A 23,893-nucleotide genomic window follows, 5' to 3' on the forward strand; every position below is an offset into this window, starting at 1 on the left:
TGACGCCTCAGCAAAGACTGTGGCATGGATAACCTAGACCAGGGGCCATGTGGAGGATGTGACAGACATTCAGTGGTGAGAGCTAAGGGAAGCTGGGAGGGTACCCAAGGCTGGGTGGGATACTGAGAGACTAGATCAAGGGTCTGACTGGGCACAGTCATCAGCAGCGATGCCAGCCAGATACCCAGGAACCCCATAGGGTAAGGGAGGTCTCTGGGGAGGCCGTTGAGAAAGCAGAGCTCAGTGCTGGATGAACTCACAGACCAGGCCCTTTCTCCCTGCTGCCAGAAGGACACTTACACCTCATTCCCCAACTCAGATGCCATCTCAAATATCAAAAGAAAGAGGAGGGGAAAAACAAAGGTCATACATTTATCCAAAAGAGACTGAGTTAACCAGAGACCATTTTAGAGCAAAAGAGGTAGAGCTGCCTTAAACCATCACATTTAAGGACTCCTTTTTTTGGTGGTGTAGTGGTTCAGCAGTTAGAATATACCAGGCACTCCTTGGAAACCCTATGCTGCAGTTCTGCTTTGTCCTATAGGGTCGCTATCAGTTGGAATCAACTTGATGGCAGAGAGTTTTTTTTTTTTTGGTTCGGTGGTATAGGAGCCCCGGTGGCGCGGTGGTTAAGAGCTTGGTGGCTAACCAAAAGGTTAACGGTTTGAATGCACCAGCCACTCCTTGGAAACCGTATAGGGCAGCTCTGCTCTGTCCTATAGGGTTGCTATGAGTCCCAATAAACTTAACAACAACAGGTTTTGGTTTGGTTGGTGGTATAGTGGTTAACTGCTGTACTGCTAACCCAGAGGTCGGTGTTTTGACCTCACCAGCTGCACCATGGGAGACAGATGTGGCAGTCCGCTTCTGTAAAGATTACAGCATTGGAAACCCTATGGCGCAGCTCTCCTCTGTCCTGTAGTGTTGCAGTGAGTTGTACTCAATGGATAATGGGTTTCTGTACCTCAGGAATAAAAACCAAACCAAACCCATTGCCATTGAGTCGATTCCGACTCATAGCGACCCTGTAAGACAGAGAAGAATTGCCCCGTAGGGTTTCCAAGGAGCAGCTGATGGATTTGAACTGCCGACCTTTGGGCACCTCAGGAATGGAGGCTCCAAAACAAGATGAATCTATCCCAGGCATCAAAGGAAGCTTAGGAATTTTTTGTTTGTTTATATTTGTTATTGTTTGCTCATCTAAGCTGTGTCTATAAATTTTAAACTTGTTCTAAAACTAGTATATATTAAACACGTATGATGGCTCAGGGCGCTCTGCTAGGAACTCTTGCAGGGTGAACTCATCATCGTGTCCTGAATCCTGCTTCTCCTCCTGGTTTCGTTACTTAATTATCTTGTCAAGTATGTAGAGATACCTAATCAGGTACTTGAAGGTAGGGGTAACATCTTTTTCCTCTCTATTATGAGTCGGAATCGACTCGAGGGCACTGGGCACTGGGTGTCCTTCATAGTGTCTAGCACATCGTAAGTACTCAGTAAACTCTGGTTGGTTGATTGGTTTTGATTTGTGATCCTAGTCTGAAGCCTAGAGAAACTAAACTTGGGCCTCCCCCCCAGCTTCCATCACCAACATTAATCCTCCTCTGAGCCCGTTGAGTTCGATACGACACGTACTACTCCTCTAAGCTTTTACACAGACTTTGGTGAGGTAGCTGTGCCTTGACTAGAACTGTAATTGTCCTGCACCATCCCCATGATTGGTTGCAGATTAGGCCATTTTGATCCATAGGGTTTTCATTGGCTGATTTTTGGAAGTAGGTCACTAGGCCTTTCTTCCTTAACTAGAAGTACCCTTGAAGAATTCTGTTCCCTTCCTCCATGATGTGAAGGGGCTCAACTGATTGCTTCTTGGGAGTCTTTGACACTCTGATATTTTGTGAGTTCAACCAGCCAGGAGGGGCAGTCTTCAGAGTCCTACTTCCTTGTCCTGGAATATTTGGGTCTGCCTTGAACACAGTGTCATCCTGAAAATCTGTGTGACTTCTGAGCTGTTGATTACCTATCCCAGATTCTCAAAATTGGCTGTGCATTGGAATCACCTAGGGGCTTTCAAGAATGCTGATGCCTGGGTCCCACCTCAGAGATTCTGAGGTCATTGGTCTACATTGCACCCTGGGCACTGGAGTTCCTCAGAGTCCCCAGGAGAGTCTAATATGCAGCCAGGGCTGAGAACCACTCATCTCCGCAGTCCCATTTTAAGGCTGTTCTCCTATTTAAAATTCCTAATATACAGTTGGAAGCAAATATTTTTTTCAAACTGCATTCTTAAAACGAGGTGATTTCAAAGGCATTTAAGGTTATAGCAAAGCAAGTGAATCTCTTGATTTTAAAATTGATAAAAGCTCCAAAAGTGCTTTTTGCTGACTGTTAAATCCCCAAGTTGCCAATGCTGTTCTTGCCTTGCCCTTCATTAAAAGACCCACTGTCTCTTCGTAGGATCTAGTAGCAGCAGCTCATAGCACATTAACCATAGCAACAGCAGCAACAAAACTGGACATTTCTGTAGGTTTCCATGGTTTACAAAACACTTTGCATACATTATCTCACCATATCCCCTTGAGGCAGGCAAACAATCTTTTATTATCCCCACTTTGCTGATGAGAAGACTGAGGCTTAGAGCAATGGAGTAACTTTCTAGATTACCCAGCAAGAACCATTAATAAGATCCAGAAGGCAACTCTCCAGAATACTTTCCTCTACACCAGACTGCACAAAGTGCTTACTTGTGGCCATATGAAGACGTTTTAGCCAAGATCTGTAACAATGGTGACTTTAACCATGTGCATGTCCTTCTAGACCAGAGATAGACAAACTTTTTCTATAAAGGGCCAGGTAGTAAATATTTTTGGCTTTGTGGACCATATGATCTCTGTGGCAACTACTCAACTCTGCTCAGAAGCAATATGTAAATAAATGGGCGTGGATGTGTTCCAATAAAACTTTATTTACAAAAACAAGTGAGGGCATGCAGAAGTTGTGCAGCCCACGCAGTTGATCACTTACACAACCATTTACCGCGTTTTTCTTGCTGGCTAAACAGTGGCTTCGTAGGCTGCTCACCCCTCTCTGCATGATTCAGGGATAAATCCTGGGTATTCCAAGCCAACGTTGGAAATTGTATTCCTCGCCAGTGATTGACTTAGGAGTAGGCATGTGACCCAGTTTTGACCAGTGAGACACATGGGAAGGTCAGGTGGGGGATTGCTAGGAAATGTTTCCCCACTCTTAAGACTCAAGAAAAACGCAGTTCCTCTTCTTCCTCTAGATCTGCACTAATATGGTAGCCACTAGGCGCAGTGGTTAATAGCTCGGCTGCTAACCAAAAGGTCAGCAGTTCAAATCCACCAGCTGTTCCGTGGAAACCCAATGGGGCAGTTCTCCTCTGACCTGTAGGGTCACTGTGAGTCCAAATCAATTCAATGGCAATGTTTTTTTTTGTTTTTAGGCACATGTGCCTTGTTCAGTTTAAATTTTAATTAATTAAAATTGAAATTTAAAACTCAGTTCCTCAGTTGTGCTAGCTGTATTTCAAATGCTCAGTAGTCACATGGGCCTAGTGGCTGCCGTAGTGGACAGCGCAGATATAGAATATTTCTGCCATAACAGGAAGTTCCGTTGGGTGGTGTTGTATCTGGATGTTTTTGTGTCTGGGTGTGATGGTTGAGACAGTGGTTGTTAGTTGCCATTGAGTCAGCTCTGACTCATGGTGACTTACGTATAATAGAACGAAATGTTGCTGGGTCCTGCGTCATCTTCGTGATCGTTGGTATGTTTGAGTCCATTGTTGTCGCTATTGTGTAGTGCCTCCCAACCTAGAGGGCTCATCTTCCAGCACTCATCAGACAACATTCTGTTGTGATCCTTAAGGTTTTCAATGACTAGTTTTTGGAAGTAGATCACGAGACCTTTGTTTCTAAATCTGGAAGCTCTTTTGAAACCTGTCCACCACAGGGGACCCAGCTGGTATTTGAAATACCAGTGGCATAGCTTACAGCATCACAGCAGCACCCAAGCCACCACAGTATGACAAACCAACAGGTGGGTGGTGGGAAACACTGGTAGCCATCTTAAAACCATTGAGGGGAGCTGGCAAGTGGAAAATGAAGATAACCTGAGTGCTTGACATTGCTGAGCCATTGAATTAACAGTCTCTTGAGGATGAAAGAACAGGAGGATGGAAAAAGCCTGGGTCTTCGTTGCCATCTCTGATGTGCAGGACCAACCTTAGAACTGTCTGCTGTTGGATTCTTGTTAAGTGGGCTAAATGAATGTCCTTATTGTTTATGGTACTTTTAATTGGGTTCTCTGTTACTTGCCTTTGAAAGCATTCTAACAGATACAAGAGTTAACTTTACAAAGGGTTTATTATGCATCAGGCATTGTTATAAACCCTTTCTGTCTTATCCTTAGTGAATCCTGACACTGGCCTCATTTAGGTGTTTCCCTCATTTTCTAGATGAGGGAACTGAGGCTTGGAAAAGTTGCGTCACTTCTAAATTCACACAGATGGTAAGTGGAGATGGTGGGATTCTAGAACTTGTGTTCTTAACCACTTCCACAGTGTTTAGTTCTTGAAGCAGTTGAAAATGGTTTTTATACCAAACTCTGAGTGAAATTTTGTTGTGATTCATTCATTCTGGGATGAATGTGTACCCCCAGAGGACTGGATAAAGATGAAGAGATATCTGAGGGATCAAAGCAGGCATTCGATTGATTTATTAGGTGATTTTTCAAGAGAACACACTGTTGAAATGTACTGAGATAATGGGTGCATTCTTCGAGGAAATTACATTCTTACTTTGAGCACATTGATCTTGGCAAGAAGCCTCGTGTTCATAAGATCACAGTGCTAGGAGAAACCATCAAGGTGAAGTAAGAATGCCTTTGTAGTGACGTTTGTGGCAACTGTGGTAGTCTTTAACATCAGCATTCTGTTTGACCTATGCCCTTCACTCCACTTTGCCTTTAGGAATGTACAAAACATTAAAGTAAATGTTACTCTAGTATTGTAAAATTGTGTTAATTTAAAGAGAACTGAAAATATAAATGGGTAATAATCTTGCTTTGGTGAGTATATTGGAATGGCTTACAATTATCTGACTAGTTGAGTGGACAAGAACTGAATGCTTAGCTGTTTGAACTATGTAGACATTTTTGCCTTGCTCCTAATAGAAAATATGACTTGTTCTTACACTGATTCGTAGTCACAGTAAAGTCTGACAGATTCTGGGTTTTTGTATACAGGGGATGAGTTTGAATTTGTGAAGAATTTTCAGTAATAAGATACGTTAAAAGTGGAATATATTTTAAAACTTTGAAGTAAGTCGCATACTGCCAGTAGAATGTAAACTCTCTTTGAGGCCAGGAACTTTTTTTTTTAATTCCTTCTATAATCCCAGTGCTGGGCACACAGTAGGCCTTCAAAAATTGGGGTAAACGAATAAATTTGGACAAATCACTTCATGTTTCAGAGCTGGTGTTTCCTCACTTGTAGACTGAGGGAGGGTCGGACTAGTTTGGTATCCAATGTATTCCCTACCTAGGACCTATTTTGTAATTCTCTTCTTCCAGTGAATTCCAAGTTCCAAAAGATGCTATCTTTCAAATGATTTATTTAAGTAAATTTTCTCCCATTTTCACGTTGAGCAAGGACACAGATAACCATATTCAATGTTTGTAATGAACGGTAGAAAACTGGTATTGATATAATTCCAAACAAAGCAAACTTGGCGCTCTATAATTTTCTTGTGCAACCTTATTGTGGGTGAATAAATAATTTTTTTTTAATTGTGCTGTAAGTGAAAGTTTACAATTCAAGTCAGATTCCGTACAAAACTTATACACTCATTGTTATGTGACCCTAGTTGCTCTCCCTACAATGTGACAGCATATTCCTCCTCTCTACCCTGTATTTCCTTGTCCATTCAGCCAGCTTCTGTCCTCCTCTGCCTTCTCATCTCCTCTCCAGACAGGAGCTGCCCACATAGTCACATGTGTCTACTTGATCCAAGAAGCTCACTCCTCACCAGTATCGTTTTCTATCTCAATAGTCCAGTCCAATCCTTGTCTGAAGAGTTGGTTTTGGGAATGGTTCCTGTCTTGGGCTAACAGAAGGTCTGGGGACCATGACCTCTGGGGTCCTTTTAGTCTCAGTCAGACCATTAAGTCTGGTCTTTTTATGGGAATTCGAGGTCTGCATCCCACTTTTCTCCTGCGCCATCAGGGATTCTCTGTTGTGTTCCCTGTCAGGACAGTCATTGACGGTAGCTGGGTAAATAAGCAATTTTTGAAATAATGAAAAAATAGTCTAAGTGACTGCAATTTTCTGGACTTACGATATTACACTTGATCACGTTCAAGTCTCCTTCACCTCTGAAATAGATTTGAATGAACTTCGGTTTCCTGATGTATCACGCAAGGCATGGTATCCGTGATCTTTCTAGGAGATGCCTCTGTTGTCCCTAAGCTATGGAAACTTGAATTAGACCAACACAGTGTTTTAATAGATGTTTTCAGTAACCAAGCATGAGTGAATAGATAAGAATGTTCCATATAGTCTGTATTAACAATAATTAAAACTTACTGTTGAAACTGTGATAGAACACTCTGTAAATGTAATAAAATTTCATTCAAAGTAGTCATCCCAATTTTACAGATGAGGAAATAGAAACAGAAATGTTAAGAAACTTACTCAAAGCAGAGCTAGATTTGAACCCAGGTCAGTCTCCCTCCACAGCCCAGTCTCTGAATCGCATTTAACAGTTGGTTAATCAGGCACGTGCATTCATCCATTGGAAATAAATAGGCACAGGATTTTTATTCATATGGAGGAGAAAAACCAAGTCATAGTTAAAACCGGTTGCTGTCGAGTCTGTTCTGACTCGTGGTGACCTCATGTGTGTCAGAGTAGAACTGTGCTCTGTAGGGTTTTCAATGGTGATTTTGCGGAAGTAGATCACCAGGCCTTTCTTCTGAGGCTCCTCTGGATGGACTCAAACCTCCAGTCTTTCAGTCAGCAGCCAAGCACGTTTTAACTGTTTGCACCACCGAGGGACTCCTAAATCAGAGTTATAGATTATTAGAAGTGAGGAATCCCAGACCAGACTTTGAACACACAAGACAAACCAAAGGCAATGTAAGGAGAAGACATTTAAACAGGAGCTACCGACATGGAGGCCTAGAGGCTGCTAAGGATCTTATACCCAGAAGGTTTTAACATGACTTTAAAACAGAGGCAATTCCAAAATACAACTTTTCCACCTAAGTAGGATTTCCATGCAGTAGGAAGATCCATAATTCCAGCTGCTCTTCATGGCTTCTACTGGTACATGATATAGAGAACTGAGCATTTGTAGCTCATCATGTGGGAGTCCCACCCTCGAGGGTCCTGGAAAAACTGTGGTATGGACGTTTGCTGGGAGCCAGTCCAGGAGGGTGAGTCACAATGAAGGGGAGGATCCATATTCAGTCTCGAAATGGCAAAGACCCCTCCTCCTCCAGTTCATATTGATTCGTTGCCTTTTGACCTTGTCAATATCTTCAGAAAGGACAAGAGAGAAAATGGCGGCTGTGGAGAGTGATTCTGGCATTAATCTTGTCCCATTATTAGTTTAACGGGTATTAATTACCCCAGAGGTCCCTGAGTGGTGCAAATGGTTAAATGCTGGACTGCTACCCAGAAGATTGGCCGTTAGAACCTACCTGGAGGCGCCTCAGAAGACACATGTAGTGATCTGATTCCGAAAGGCCACAGCCTTGAAAACCCTATGAAGCAGTTCTACTCTGATGCATATGGGGTTGCTATGAGTCAGAATCAACTCGAAGGCAGTTAACAATAACAGTTAGTCCATGGCACTCAAATTAAATCTGATGTGGCAGAAACTGGCTGGCAGATCATAGCCCTTTTTCATTGTCTTTTCCTTGCACAAGGCTAGACTACATTTCCCAGCCTCTCTTGCAGTTAGAAGTGGCCATGTGACTGAGTTCTGACAAATGGGATGTGGGTTAAAGTGATGTTTGCCACTTCCAGGCCCAGCAATTAAAAGTCTTCCACTTGATTTCTCCAACTCTCCCTTTCCCTGTCTGTCTGCTGGACGTTAATCTCCAGAGCAAACTTGGAATCTTCATGTTGAACGTGGCCGTACCTCTGTCAACCTCAGTCCCTGAATGACTGCATGGAGCAGATACCCCTCTTCCTGTCCCATCCGGCCTTCTACTCACTGCTGCTAAGGGACCTTCCAATGTGTGGGAAATAAACTTCTATTTTTTTTTTTTTTTACACCCCAGAGATTTCAGGCTTTATTTATTGCGGCAGCTTACATTACCTTAACCAATACGTTTATCTGGCAATGCCCCTTCTCACCAGGGTTGTTGGTACATCTCATTCTGCCATTGGATAGTGGGGTGTGGTGGGGTAGCGTAGGCATGTCCTCTTTCTTGAGATCATGAAAGAACCCAGGTTCTTTCTGGGTTCTTAGAATACAGTCTAAGATAACTAGGGAAGGGCCCTACTTTCCAGTCCATTGTAGTCACTACTGAGATGTTCCTTGTCCAAACCTGAGAGGGTCATTTGAAGGCAGGAGGCTTCACCCTTTGTGCCAGCCCTGGCCACCTGGCCCTTTACTGTATGCATAAGGTTAACAGTACAGGCTCTGGACTTCCTGGGTTCAAATCTTCTGGCACTTATTAACTATGACCTTAAACAAAATATTTAATCATTGTGCTTCAGTTTTCTTAGCTGGAAAGGAGCAGTACTTACCTCACAGACTTACATGCAGACTAAATGAGTTAATGCATGAAAAACAGATGTATGTAATCCCTCTGACACGTTGTAAGAACTCAGTTAACACTAGCCGAGATCGCTAGAGACCAGTACTGTCTAATAGAAATTTCTGCAATGCTGGAAGTGTTTTATATCTGTGCTGCCCAGTGTAGTAGCCACCAGCCACATGTGGCTATTGAGCACTTGAGATGCTTCCATGTGACTGAAGAACTGAATTTTTAATTTTTTCTAACTTTAATTAAAGTTAAATAGCCACATGTGGCTAGTGGCTACCACATTCGGCAGTACAGCTATAGACCATTTAATCTATCACTTCAGAACTGTTGTATTTTGTACTGTGTAAGTCAGGGTTCAGTCGCAGAATAGAATTGCTAGGACACACATTAACATGTTACAGGCCTTGTCACAGGGATTTTACCTTACACAACTGTGGAGCTGGTTAAACAGTCTCTGTAAAGCTGTTGTCTTCACTTTTGGCACTGGAACTTGAAGTCAGCAGGGCAGGCAGTGGGAAAAGGAAGATGGGTGTAAGCGAGGGAGAGCAAGAGCATGCTGGAAGCTACAAACATGGTGGTGAGCAGCAGCCTAGGTTACTGGCTATGTGTCTAATTCCAGGGGGACTGGGACGGGAGGGTGATGCCCAGTATCCTCCACTTCTCAGAAAGAGTTTGAGTGTTTTATCTCTATTCCAAGGCTCTCATTCTTCCTAAAGTGCACTTCCCGCCTGGTGGAGCAGGGTGGACACCCAGTAGGTCGGTGGTCCTTCACTTTTTTAGACCACAGCCTAAGGTGGGCCGCAGCCCCGTGTAGTGGGGCTGGAGAAGCTGGGCTGACATCCTAGTTATGCCCTTTTACTAGTAATCTTGGGCAGGTGGCTTGACTGCTCTGTGCCTCGGTTTCCCCATCTGCAAAATGGGGCTAACTTAGCTTGCATGGTTATGAGGACTAAATGAGTTAATATTTATGAAGTGCTCTGGTTAGAACAATGCTATGTGAATGCTTGTTAATTAAAAACAGACCACCACCCCTCCCCCTTTTGGGATCTATTCATTCTAGAAAAAATGCTTATGAGCACACATACAAATTTACATTTTATTTCAGGGAATTTATGGACACTCTGAGATGTATCTCAGAGACCCTTGGCTGAGGGACAGTCCATAAACTCCTGATTAAGGAACCTGGCAAATTTACTATTCTTTCCAGCATACTAGGGAGCCAAGATCAGTTCTGGATGGGTGACAGGGCGAGATGGGTAGGTGGTACTGTTTGAAAGTGGGAGATGGAGCAAGAATCAGGGAGTCAGGGGTGGGAGGGAGGGGGTCAAGAGCACATTTCACCTTCTTCCCCCTTTGGCCGAGGCCCACCTAGAGTCACCGATTGTTTGCACTTTGGGAAGTTCCATCAGCTAAGAGCTGAAGTTTTCTTTAATGATGTCATTATTAATTGTTTAATAAATATGTTATGTAAGAGTACGTATTGAGCAGTGGAATGTGAGACGGTCATAGCTCAAGTAAACACGTTTCAAATGTGCCAAATTAGAAATGTTTTCATTCATTTTTTGGGTTAGGTAGTAAAATCTGAAAATACAGCTCTTGGAAAGAGTGCCTGCTGTCACAAGCCCCGGAGAGCCAATGTAATGACAGAAAAATATTGTTTTGTTTGAGGTTCCCATATAAGACTGCCTAGGCATGGTGGCTTCTTTCTAATCATCTATGAGACAGTAATTCAGTCCAGAGGAGGACTGCCACCAGACTACAACAAGCTTCAATTGGGTTTAAAATATTTATGCAAAGGGGGCTAATCGAAGCGTTTTTAGACCCACTCCTAGAAGATAAAGCCTTTCTCTTCCCTGTCTAACTTGAAGGTGACTGGGTTAGAAGTAAACACTCATTAGTATTAACTACAGTCACAGGAGTAGGAAAACCACCTCACAGTCTACATCTTGTGCAGTGTTAAATAATGGGGAGAAAAATGAAAAAATCAGAAACAAGCAGTCATTGCCTCGAATGACTTGGGTGCAGGTAGTTTATTTCGGAGGTGATCCCAGGAAACAGGAGTGAGGGACTGGGGAGAAGGGCATTCAGAAAGGGCGAAAAGCCAATAAAGGCTCTGTGATGGAGGTTGCTGCTGTAGGTAATGGCAGCTTGGAATTGCTGAATTTTTTATGTTGGTTTTGATATGTATTTGAGTGAACATTTTAGCAAACATTTGAAAGATTGTTAAGTAATGTAACTGCTGTGATTGGCCATGGTAACCACTACTGCAGACTTCAGATTCTGAAGAATAGTCATCCAAGAAATATTCCCAAGTCTTTCCTTCATGGGCTCTGTCTAGATCATTTTGCCTCTTTGTTCTCAGATTCATTCCCCATCTTTCCCCTGCTCTGCTTTGTATCACAAGGACCAGATCCCTTGTACTATTTCCCACATTCCCTTGCCAACTGGGAGTTCTTGAGTGGTGCAGATGGTTAACTTTCTCAGCTGAAAGGTTGGAGGTTTGAGTCTAACCAGAGGTGCTTTGGAAGAAAGGCCTGGAGATCTGCTTCCAAAAAATCAGCCATTCAAAACCCTAGGGAGCAGAGTTCTACTCCGATACACATGGGGTCGCCATGAGCCGGAGTTGACTTGATGGCAACTGGTTGGTTTTTTTTTCCTTCTAAATTTTATTTATTTTGTTGTTGTTGAGAATATACACAGCAAAACATACACCAATTCAACAGTTTCTACATGTACAATTTAGTGACATTGTTTACATTCTTCGAGTTGTGCAACCATTCTCACCCTCCTTTTCTAAGTTGTTCTTCCCTCATTAACATAAATTCACTGACACCTGAGGTTCCTGTCTAATCTTTTGAGTTGCTGTTGTCAATTTGATCCCATACAGTTTTTAAAAGAACATAATGTTCAAGGCAGTAGTTAAGCTAAACTATTGTTTGGTTTTAAGATGACTTCAGGGGATATTTTTGGTTTAAGGTTTAAAGATTATCTCAGGGCAATAGTTTCAGGGGTTCATCCACCCTTGATGGCTCCAGAAAGTCCTAGAGTCCATGAGAATTTGAAATTCTGTTCTGCATTTTCCCCTTTTTGATCAGATTCTTCTATAAGAAGATTGATCAAAATGTTCAGTAACAGTAGCTGGGCACCATCCAGTTGTTCTGCTCTCATGGCAAAGGAAGCAGTTGTTCATGGAGACAATTGTCCACACGTTCCGTATCCTCCTCCTATTCCTGACTCTCCTTCCTCTGTTGTTCCAGGTAAATAGAGACCAACTGTTGTGCCTTAGAGCGCTGCTTGCAAGCTTTTAAGACCCCAGGCATTATACAACAAATCAGGAGATAGAACAGACGCACTAAACATGTTATTAGCCCAGTTAACTGGGATGTCCCATGAAACCAGGACCCTAAACCTCCAAACCAAGGAATCAAATCCCGTGAGGTGTTTGGTTGTACGTAAACAGCCTCAGCAGTTAACTCTTTTTTTTTTGTCACTGTTGTAAATATATCTATCACAGAACTTTTGCCAGTTCAAGTTTTTACAGGTGTACAACTTATTGACAGCAATTACAGTAATCGGCTGTGCAACCCTACCCTTAATCAATATGATTTTTCCATTGCCGTAACCCCCCCCCCGCTTTTCCCCCTCACTCCCGCCCCTGGAAACCACTAATAAACTTTGGTCTCTATACATTTGCCTTTTGTTTTTTGTCTTTTTATACAAGTAAAGTTATACAATATTTGTCTTTTTATGGTTGGCTTGTTTCGCTCAGCATAATGTCTTCCAGCTCCATCCATATTGCAGCATGTATCAAGACTTCGTCTCTCCTACTGGCTGAGTAGTATTCCATTGTATGTATGTACCACATTTTGTTTATCCATTCATCAGTTGATGGGGATTTGAGTTGCTTTTGCCTTTTGGCTATTGTGAATGGTGCTGCAGTGAACATTGGTATACACATCTCTTTTTGAGTCTCTGCTTTCAAGTCTTTTGGGTATAAACCTAGGTGTGGAATTGCTGTGTCGTATGGTAGTTCTGGGAACCCTGGTGGCATAGTGGTTAAGAGCTACGGCTGCTAACCAAAAGGTTGGCAGTTTGAATCCACCAGGTGCTTCTTGGAAACCCTGTGGGGCAGTTCTACTTTGTCCTTTGGGGTTGCAATGAGTCGGAATCGACTTGATGGCAACGGGTTTGGTTTTTTCGGTTTATGGTAGTTCTATTTTTAGTTTTTTGAGGAACTGTCACTGTTTTCCACAATGGCTGTACCTTTTTGCAGTCTCACCAGCAATGGATAAGGGTTCTAATTTCTTCACATTCTTGCCAACACTTGTTATTATAATTTTTTTATTTTAGCTACCCTAGTTGGGGTGAAATGGTATCATGGTTCTGATTTGCATACTCTCTGGTGGCTAATAATGCTGAGCATCTTTTCATGTGTTTGTTGGCCTTTAAATGTCCTCTTTAGTGAAATGTCTATTCAAATCCTTTGCCCATTTTATGATTGGGTTATTTGTCTTTTTGTTGTTAAGTTGCCGAAGTTTAATGTGTATTTTGGTTGTTAGATTCTTGTCAGATACATGATTTCCGAGGATGTTCTCCCAGTCGGTGGCTTGTCTTTTTACTTTCCCATTTACGTATTTATTCTGTTTGTGCTTTTGTTATTATATTAGATAATCCGTTATTGCAAGCTAAGCCTGACAGCGTTGCCCCTGCTTGTTCTTCTCAGAATTTTATGGTTTTAGTTTGCACATTTAAGTCCTTAATTCATTTTGAATTTGTTTTTGTGTATGGTGTGAGGCATGGATCCAGTTTTGTTTTTAGGCATGTGAAAATCCAGTATTTCCCAGCACCATTTATTGAAGAGACTCTTCTTTCCCCATTGAATGGACTTAGTACCCTTGTCAAAAATGAGTTGACCATAGATGTATTTCTGGGTGTATTTCTGGACTGTCAGTTCTATCCCATTGGTCTATGTATCTAATGTTATACCAGTTTTAGGTTGTTTTGGTTACCGTAGCTGTATAGTATGTTTTAAAATCTAGAAGTGTGAGTCTTCCTACTTTGTTCTTCTCTTTCAACATTGTTTTAGCTATTTAGTACCTCTTGCCATTCCATGTAAAGTTGAGGATTGGTTTTTCTATTTCTGTAAAGAAGGCTGTTGGAATTTTTATCAAGATTGCACTGAATCTCTAGATTGCTTTAGGTAATATTGACACCTTAACGATATTGTCTTCCAATCCATGAACATGGAACATCTTTCCATTTATTTAAGTCTTTAATGTCTTTCAGCAGCATTTTATAGTTTTCGTTGTATAAGTCTTTCACGTCCCTGGTTAGATTTATTTTTTCCTGGGTATTTTATTTTCTTAGATGCTATTGTAAATGCAGTTGTTTCCTTAGTTTTCATTTCAGATTTCTCATTAATGGTGTATAGAAACCCAACTAATTTTTTTTGTGTGTGGACCTTATACCCTGTCACTTTGCTAAATTCCTCTTATCAGCTCTAAATTTTCTTGTGGACTCTTTGGGATTTTCTATATATAGGATCATATCATCTGCGAATAGAGAGAATTTTACTTCTTCTTTTCCAACCTGGATACCTTTTATTTCTTGTCTTATTGCTCTGGCTAGGACTTCTAATACAATATTGAATAGAAGTGGTGAGAGCGGGCAACGCTGTTTTGTTCTCAGTTTCAAGGGGGAATCTCTCAGTCTGTCTCCATTAAGTATAATGTTGGCTGTTGGCTTTTCATATGTACCCTGAATCATTTTGAGGAATTTCTCTTTTATTCCAATCTTCTTTAGGATTTTCATCAAGAAATGGTGTTGGATTTTATCAAATGCTTTTTCTGCATCCATAGAGATGATCATGTGGTTCTTTTCCTTTGTTCCATTGATGTGGTGTATTACATTGATTGATTTTCTAATGTTGAACCATCCCTATATTCCTGGAATGCATCCCACTTGGTCATTGTGTATGGCTCTTTTAATATGCTGTTGGATTCTGTTTGCTGATATTTTGAGGAGGATTTTTGCATCTATAGTCATAAAAGAATATTGGCTTGTAGTTTTTTTTTCTTGTGATATCTTTGTCTGGTAACAACTGATTCTTACCAACTGGCGTTCAGCTAGGTTTGACCAGTGAGTGTCTGTCAGTGGCAGGAAATTGGAGGGCAGGAGGAAGGGAGAAGTCATGGTCTTGCACCCCCTCTCTGTTTTGGCTGTCATCTCTAGTAGTGGCTATGTCTCCCCCATGATTCCACTGGACAGCCCCTCCTTCCAGGTCTCAGTTCCTACCCTATGGCTTTGTTCCCCAGACTCTGGTAATATCACCTCCTTCTTTGGTTCCTCCAGCCCTAGAAAGTAACAGCAACTTTCTGCTGGTGCTGACCTCTGGCTTGCCTCACCTTCCCATGTTTGCTCTTTCAGCTCTTCCAACACCTTTGAACTATTTCCCTGTATTAAATTCCTGCTCTTGAACAACCTGTCATGGGCTCTGCTTTCCTGACTGAACCCTGACTGATATCAACTCCTTAATGATTTCACCAATCAAAAAATATTTTTGAACCTCTACCAGAAACCCTGGTGGTGTAGTGGTTAAGTGCTATGGCTGCTAACCTAAGGGTCAGCAGTTCAAATCCGCCAGGCGCTCCTTGGAAACCCTATGGGGCAGTTCTACTCTGTCCTATAGGGTCGCTATGAGTCGGAATCGCCTCGACGGCAACAGGTTAACAGGTACCAGATATAAGGCACTGGACTGGATTCCTGGAGAACAATGAATAAAGCATCAAGAAGCTTAGCATTTAGTTGGGAAAACAAGACATAGAGTTGAAAAGTTAAATTACAATGCCCAACAGTACGTGTTCAAATGCCAAGTGAATGTTGTAGTCAAGGAGTACTTTAAGATGTAAAGAAAGAGGGTCATCTTCATCGGTTTCTGTGTCCAGGACATGTTTTAGAGGGCCAGAGAGCTGACATAAAGCAGTCATTTTCTAAAACTTCCAATTTTCTAAGGTAGGGTGAAAATTGGGGATTTTATTTGCAATCTCCTGATTTTTAAATGTTGGCGAGTAATTCAAAGGTTCAGGAACTTCCATGTGATTCCCACTCTGTGGACAAGATAAAATTTGTCTGGGCGCCGAATTCGGATTGTGGACCATTGGTGTGCATTTGGTGAATGGCTTGCCTTGTTAGAGGAGAAGTGGATGAAAAGAACATTAAGATCCTTTCCAATTAGAAGATTCTGGGGTTGTAATATTTCACTCATATATGGGACAATCAAGGCCTAGGCTTGGAAAGGGGCATTGGGAATTGGAAGAAGTGACAGATAAAAGAGAGATTAAGAAATAATAGCAATAATAATATCCTACATTTATACACTACTTTATGGTCTATAGACTTTGTCATTGGAAGCAGGATAGAGTAGAGGCTCAGGGGTTAGACTCTGAAGTCAGATTGTCTAGGGTTCAAATCCTGACTCTACAGTGAATTTCCTGTGAGGTGTCAAGCAAGTAACTCAGCCTCACCCAGCCTCAGTTTCTCAATCACTAAAAAGGGAAGATTGCTAATGATGTCACCCATTTCATATAGTTGTTGGCTGGTTAAATAATAAAATGCAGAGTAATGCCCCTCACCAAAGATGTCCTCGTCCTAATCCCTGGAACCTATAAATAAGTTACCTTACATGGCAAAAGGGACTTTGCAGGTGTGATTAAAGTTAAGGTCCTTGAGATGAGGAGAGGATCCTGGATTATCCAGGTGGGCCCCATGTAATCACTTTAGTCCTTAAAATTGGAAGACGGATGGAGAAGAGTGAGGCAGAGGGATGCCTCTTGAAGACGCCCCCACTTGCTGTTGCTGGCTTTGAATATGGAGGAATGGGGCCATGAGTCAAGGAATGTGGGTGGCCCTTAGAATCTGGAAACGGCCCTCAGTTTATAGCCAGCAAGAAAACAGGGGCCTCAGTCCTACAACTGTGAGGTATTGAAATCTGTCAACAACCTAAATAAGCAGGAAACAGATTTTCCCCCTCAAGCTTCTAGAAAGGAATGCTGCCCGTGGACACCTTGATTTTAATCTGCTGAGACCTGTACCAGATTTCTGACCTACAGAACTCTAAGATAACAAATTTGTGTTGTTTTAAGCCACTAACTTTATGGCAGTTTGTTACAGCAGCAGTGGGCAACTAATACACCGAAGTTTTCAGTTTATTTATTTGGCTGGTGTTACCAGCAATACTATTGAATTCATGAACCTAGCAAGTGTGAAAATGATGTGGGGTGATGGAGAGATGAGTTCTTGGATATATTGTGTTGGAGAGGAAATGACATGGGACATTCACATGGTAGTGTTCAGACCACACTTGGCCATGTGGGATTGGAATTTGGGAGGTGGAAATAGCTTCGAAAGAATGTGCCAGGGAGGCAGTGTAGGGAAAGAGTCTCCATCAGTTTCTTGAGTTTCCAGTTCCTCTGGCTCCATTTGACTTCCATTCTAAGCGTATGTATGCCAAACTTATGCTCATCATAATTGGAATATATGGACTTTGTTTTGAAGAAAAATCACCAGGGAGTCATATTGAATAAATTTTATAGACAGATCACAGTCATTTTATTTATTGACTTAAATCAAGACTTCAATAAATGGATAATCTTTCAAAATTTGCACTGTGTGGTTTCCAAGGGAAAATCTGAAAATTTAAATGCGTTCCCTTTCTTTGTTTATGAATCTTTTAACAATGGAAAAGTTTTGTCTCCTAAGAGTAGCATGGAGCTCAAATATATGACTCATTGGAAATGACGACCACCTCTTGAGTTGTAACAAATGGGAAGTTAGGAAAGAGCCCAAGAGAAACATAGGCCAAGACTCAGGAAAATGTAAGGTGTCTGGGGACTTCTCTCTTTTGGACCAGGACAGTGATGCATGGAGCATCATAATGGGAGACAGAAAAAATGAAAATATTAGTCACTGAGTAATTGAGTCCCTAAAAAAAAAATGCCTACATCAAAAAAGCAGATGATAACAATTAAAAAAAATCTCTAACGTTTATTTACCAGATTCACTCCCTTCTTCAAAGCAGAGCGCTGCCTTTCCTTTTGGGAGTGCTGGGAGCTCTGTAGGTCCCATGAGAGATTAGGTTTTAGCTCTTGATTGTGAGTCTGTGGGTATCAAACTTGACTACCCAGGGATGGTGGACCAGTTTTGTGGGTTTCCCAGTTAGCTCTGTTCTCTGCTCTGGACCTCCTGTTACCCTTGAGTTGTCTATTTCATTTCATATCAAACAAAGGAGTGAAGCTCAAATCAGTCCCTTGCCCTGTGAGTATACAGCTCTGGTCAAAAGATTTAGCCGTGGAAAAATTTGGACTGATTGGTGGCTATGGTGAGGCAGTGGGCAGAATTGTAAAGAAAGCAGCATTAGCCTCTGTTGCCCTCCAGCATCACTCCCTCCATCACTCTTCCCTGTTATTCAGCTCCTCCCCAGTGCCTTCATTCTTCTCCCTGCCTGTGCCATGCTCCGCCCCACTCCTCCTTATCTGCCCCACTCAGACAGGGTCATTCTCAGAGTAGACCATACTGAATGTTGATTCTCTCTAGTGCTTTTCCACATGGCCCAGTTTGGTAGGTTTTTGCTAGATGATCAGAGGAATTTGCCTAATTAGAGTTAGTTCATACTAAAGTGTGAATGACCGATTGCCCTTAGTGCTTCCAAGAGTATTTTTAAAATTAAGCTCCTATTAACAGATTCTTTCGTTGGTGGAATATTAAAGTAGTATGAGGAAATATATTGAAAGACAGAGACCTAGGAAAAGGTAATTCCAATTAAATTAAGGCACTAAGGCATCTGACTACTTGGCCTACATTTGCTTGCTGGCTACAGGATCATTGGGGAACTTGTGCACTCGTTCAGTCCTGCTTTCAAGCAGAACTGTGGTTTTAATTATCAAAGCAAGTAAACAGTACCCTACCACCATTTCAGGAAGGTGAGCTTCTGGGGGCTACTGAGTATGTTTCTTTGTGCAATTTTGGTTTCCCAACATACTTATTCTTTCCTTTTAATTGTATGTCAAAATATCACTATGTAAATGACTATTCTTTTGTAATTAAGAAAATAAAAAATTTATAGGATAACACCCAATGCGGGTGAGGGTTTGGGGAAGTAACACTCATGTACTGCAAGGGGTAGTATAAATTGGTTGACGTTTTCTGTTGGGCAATTTGGCAATCGAAATTCCTGGAGGTCCTGAAGGAAATAATCAACTATGTATGCAAAAATTTAGCCAGAAGGGTTTATTGCAGCATTGTTTGTAATCATGAAAAACTGTACATGCCAACGTGCCCATCCAAAGGCAATTGTTGTATAAATTAATGGTGTATCCAATAAATGAAATGCAGCCATCACAAATGATGTTGTAGGAAACTGTTTAAATTGTTCAGGATATACTTTCATGAGAAAAATCAGGTTATAAATAGTTGGTGATGATTTTTATATACATATATACACACATAATATATATCCGCATACATATATTTATCTGTGATTTCTGAACTTTCAACAAGAATGTGTTATTTTTCATAGTGAAAAATTATTTTTTTAAAGAATCTGAGCATTTTCCCAAAGTAAATAACTCAGCAGTTCTTGTAGTTTACACACCCAGAGGAGTTTGATCTACTTTAACTTATAAGATGAATAAGGATGACTGAAGAATTTATGCCTTTCAACTATGATGTTGGTGAAGAATATTGATTATACCGTGGACTGGCAGAGGTACAAACAAGTCCGTCTTAGAAGAAGTACAGCCAGAGTGCTCCTTGGAAGCAAGGATGGTGAGACTTTGTCTCATGTACTTTGGACATATTTTCAGGAGGGACCAGTCCCTGGAGAAGGACATCATACTTGGTAAGGTAGAGGGTCAGGGAAAAAGAGGAAGACCCTCGATGAGATGGACTGATACAGTGGCTGCAACAGTGGGGTCAAACATGGCAGTGATTGTGAGGATGGCACAGTATCGGGAAGTGTTTGGTTCTGTTGTACATAGGATCGTTATGAATTAGAATCGACTCGACGGCTCCTAACAACAACAACTCATAAGAAAGAAACCAAAAAGTAAAAAACCTGTTGCTGTAAAGTCGATTCCGACTCATAGTGATCCTAGAGGACAGAGTAGAACTGCCCCATGGATTTCCAAGGAGCACCTAGTGGGTTCGAACTGCTGACCTTTTGCTTAGCAGCCGAACGCTTAACCACTGTGTCACCAGGGCCCTTCATAAGAAAGAAAGATTGGCTTAATAGGTTGGAGAGTCTGTGGTAAAAAGAAGCATAGTTAATGAAAGCTTAGTTTTTTCAGATGTACACATAGACTTTTTTTTTTTTATAAGTTCTAATGAACACATCAGCCAACAGCTGAGGTTCTTAGTCATCATATTTTAGTCCAAGATGCACTAAACTATTACATAATAAAATATAGAGAGCACCGACAACATTAAAAGATTGGAAAGATGGCGTCACCTAAAACCAAAAACCAAACCCACTGTTGTGGAGTAGATTCTGACTCGTAGCAACCCTATAGGCCAGAGTAGAACTGCCCCATAGGGTTTCCAAGGCTGAAATCTTTATGGATCAGAGTGCCACATCTTTCTCCTGCGGAGCAGCTGGTGGATTAGCAGCTTTTCAGTTAGCAGCCAAGCGCTTTAACCACTGCACCACCAGGGCTTCTTATGGCTTCACCAGATATGTCTCTTTAGAAAACTGAAAAGTACTTATTAACTCACCTGATGAAAATAATAGTAAATTAACATACTGCCCTCTTCTGGTAGCTCTCTGCAGCTTATTTTATATTCATTCCCAATTAAGATGTGTCGTCATTGTCAGCTGTTCTGGAGTTGGCCCCCAACTAATGGTGACTCCATGCACAAGGCAATGAAGTTCTGTCTGTTCCTGCGCCACCACCATGATCGGTTGTGGATCGGACCATTGTGATCCACAGGGTTTTCATTGGCTGATTTTCAGAAGTAGATCATCAGGCCTTTCTTCCTAGTCTGTCTTAGTCTGGAAGCGCCACTGAAATCTGTTCAGCATCCTAGCAACACACACGCCTCCAGTGACAGACGGGTGGTGGCTGTGCAATGAGGTACATTGGCCGGGAATGGAACCCAGGTCTCCTGTACGGAAGGCCAGAATTCTACCACTGAGCTGCCAGTGCCTCCTAATAAAGACGTAGAGTGTACAATTTTGTACATAAACTAATTTAGTCATCACTTTTAACTAAATGAATCACTTTTTTCCTCAACAGAAAATGCTGATAATTCCAGCTCGTTATCACCATCTGGTAAGACTTTATTTCATGGCTTTGGGGAATTTTAGAAAAATACTATTCTAAGAATTCTCAGCGCAGTATGGCATGTGGTCAGATAGAACAAAACGGTTTTCATCCAGGAAGCTTAAGTGAACTACCCAATGACAAATTAGGTCATTAAACATAGACCTGGATACTCAATAACAGTCATACACAAGATGACAAGCATAATGATCCTGCACATTGTAGACCAAGAGCCTTGGTGGCACAACAGTTAAGCGCTCAGCTACTAACTGAAGGCTTGGCAGTTCAAACCTATCCAGCGGCTCCAAGGGAGAAAGACCTCCCGTAAAGATTACAGCCAAGAAAACCCCATGGGGCAGTTCTGCTCTGTCACGTGGGGTCACTATGGGTTGGAATCGACTTGACAGCACCTAACAACAACAACGACACATTGTGGACAAAGCGGTGGAGTAAATTGTGGGTTTTAAAAGTTATTTTTACTGTTCTGGTTCACAAGTGTCCTGAAGAGTGTTAAGAACATGAAAGTGTCAAATGTCCCTATATTTGAAGGACAATATGTTCTCTTAGACATAACTCTTAGTATCCTACTGAAAGAATACTTTTCAAAAGGCTTCTGAGGTCTTAGCACTCAGGAGAATCAGAGATTGTGGAAAGGTAAATAAATTAAAGAGCCATCTGTAACTAGGACCAGTAATGCCGGAACCAGGAACAGAAGCAGCATTTGAGGCTGCTAGCTGGAATGCAGCAGGACCTTAGGGAGGAAGTAGTCCAGCCCTGTCCCTTAGCTGATGAGACAATGAAGCCTGGAGTGGCCGAAAAACTTGCCTAAGGTCACACAGCTTCTTGCCCCACATCACACAGTGGTGGCACATAGCTTCTCTGACTCCTCGTTCTGTATTCTTTCTGGTATACCATATATTCTAGAACAATCTCTTATGGTAAGGAGTGCATCAACTCACATCCTGTACATAATTATATAAACATGAGCTTCTACTGCTATTCATTTATCTATTTAAATCAAATTAATAACAATAGCCATTACTTCTTGTGTACATACCTTGTACCTGGAAGTTTTCAGATACCTTTTCATTCTCCTCTCAGTCTGGCAACATAGGAATCATTATATTCATGTTATAGATGAAGAAACAGGCTCAGAGGGGATAAAATTTGCCCATGCTCATACATTCTTTGGAGCTAGACTGTTTGTGTTTAAATATGACCAGGCTCCCCATCTCCATTGCTAGCCGTGTGACTCTGAACAAATTCCTTAACCTTTCTGTGCCTCAGTTTCCTCGTCTGTAAAATGGGGGAGAATAACAGTACCTGCATCATTCAGTTGTTGTGAAGATCAAATGAGATAAACATGTGCCCAGCACAGAGTAAACCCCCAATAAATAATAACTGTTAATATTATGAGTTAGGTAGTGGGCAAAGACTCAAACCCAGGACTGCAAAGCTCCAAAGCCCCAGCTCTTTTTTACCATGTCAGTTTACACCCCCGCCCCCAACACACACATAGTTGTTAAGCTTCTAGGATAAAATAAACCACTGTATTTGTCTTAAGGAGCCCTGGTGGTGCAGTAGTTAACTGTTTGGCTGCTAACCCAAAGGTTGGCGGCTCGAGCCCACCAGCTGTTCCACGGGAGAAAGAAGTGGCAGTCTGCTTCTATAAAGATTCCAGCCTTGGAAGCCCTATGGGGCAGTTCTGCTCTGTCCTATAGGGTCACTATGAGTCAGAATTGACTTGAGGGCAGTGGATGGTATTTGTCTTCTGGTAGAATAGCTGTCAGCTGACTTAATCGTTGAGTTTTATTGCAAAATCCTGTTTGCATGGAATGGAGAATGGAGCTTGGGATCACACACTGCATTGGGTCACAGCCTAGATGCTTGGTGCCCTGGGGTTGAGTTGCACAAATTGGAAGGTAAGGGCCAGTGTGCTCACAGCCTCTTTGGATGGCGTTACCACCCATCAACATTTACAAGGATTGTTGTTGCATCTGTCGAGTGGATTACAACTCATAGCGACCCAATGTGACAGAATAGAACTACTCGTGGTTTTCTAGGCTGTAGTCTTTATGAGAACAGATCACCAGATCTTCCTCCCGCTGAGCCGCTGGGAGAACGTTCTTAACCATTGTGCCACCAAGATTCCTTTTTGGAAGAATTAACAGTCATTAATTAAAAAACAGCTTTGTCCAGTGATTTTGTTCTGCACAAAGAGGAAAGGATTCTGTATCAGCACTTTGAATTGCTCAGAAATGGTCTTATTTGTAAAGAAATATCCTGGTAATTAAGAAATAAGTAAATGTAGTAAATGACAAAACGTGGAAACAATAATGTGGGACAGACAGGGTGTGTGTGTTTCGGCCAACGCATGAGCCGTCTGAAACAGAGAGGCTAGCCAAGTGCCTTGACACACCCAAATTTTGTCCTCACTGACTAAAAATCAAGCTCCCTGCTGCAAAACTTGTTTCAGTGGTAAAATGTTTATATTTGCTTTTTCAGTGTTTAGGTAGAGGTCAAGCCCATTGGTTCTTTTTAATATTTAAACATACCAAATGTGTGTAGTACACTGACCTCTTAGCGTTAAGTGGAGTCATTCCACAGATTTATAACTTGATTGATTGTTTTAATAGCAGCCACATTTTAAAATAACATACCAGGAAATTGTGTTAGGTAGTAGAATATTGAGTGGTAGAGATTTTTTTAAATCGTATTGTTCACTTTGGGAAGAGTTACCAGATGTCATTATAGCAGAATGGAGCTAATGTGCCAATATA

General features: G+C 41.7%; 1 protein-coding gene across 10 annotated transcripts in view; it reads left to right on the forward strand.

Annotated features, from left to right (window-relative positions):
- The window catches only part of ADGRG2 (adhesion G protein-coupled receptor G2), a 141,125-nt gene that overhangs the window by 68,255 nt on the left and 48,977 nt on the right, over nucleotides 1-23,893 (forward strand). For 8 of the 10 annotated variants that reach the window (XM_049873439.1, XM_049873430.1, XM_049873431.1 and 5 more), the window contains exon 3: nucleotides 21,087-21,122. The exons of the other annotated variants lie outside the window; for them this stretch is intronic. In XM_049873439.1, the coding sequence (XP_049729396.1) occupies nucleotides 21,087-21,122 (36 nt within the window). The remainder of the gene's footprint in view (nucleotides 1-21,086; nucleotides 21,123-23,893) is intronic. 10 annotated transcript variants of the gene reach the window in all.

The sequence above is a fragment of the Elephas maximus genome, chromosome X (genome assembly GCF_024166365.1).
Source record: "Elephas maximus indicus isolate mEleMax1 chromosome X, mEleMax1 primary haplotype, whole genome shotgun sequence".
NCBI lineage: Eukaryota > Metazoa > Chordata > Mammalia > Proboscidea > Elephantidae > Elephas > Elephas maximus.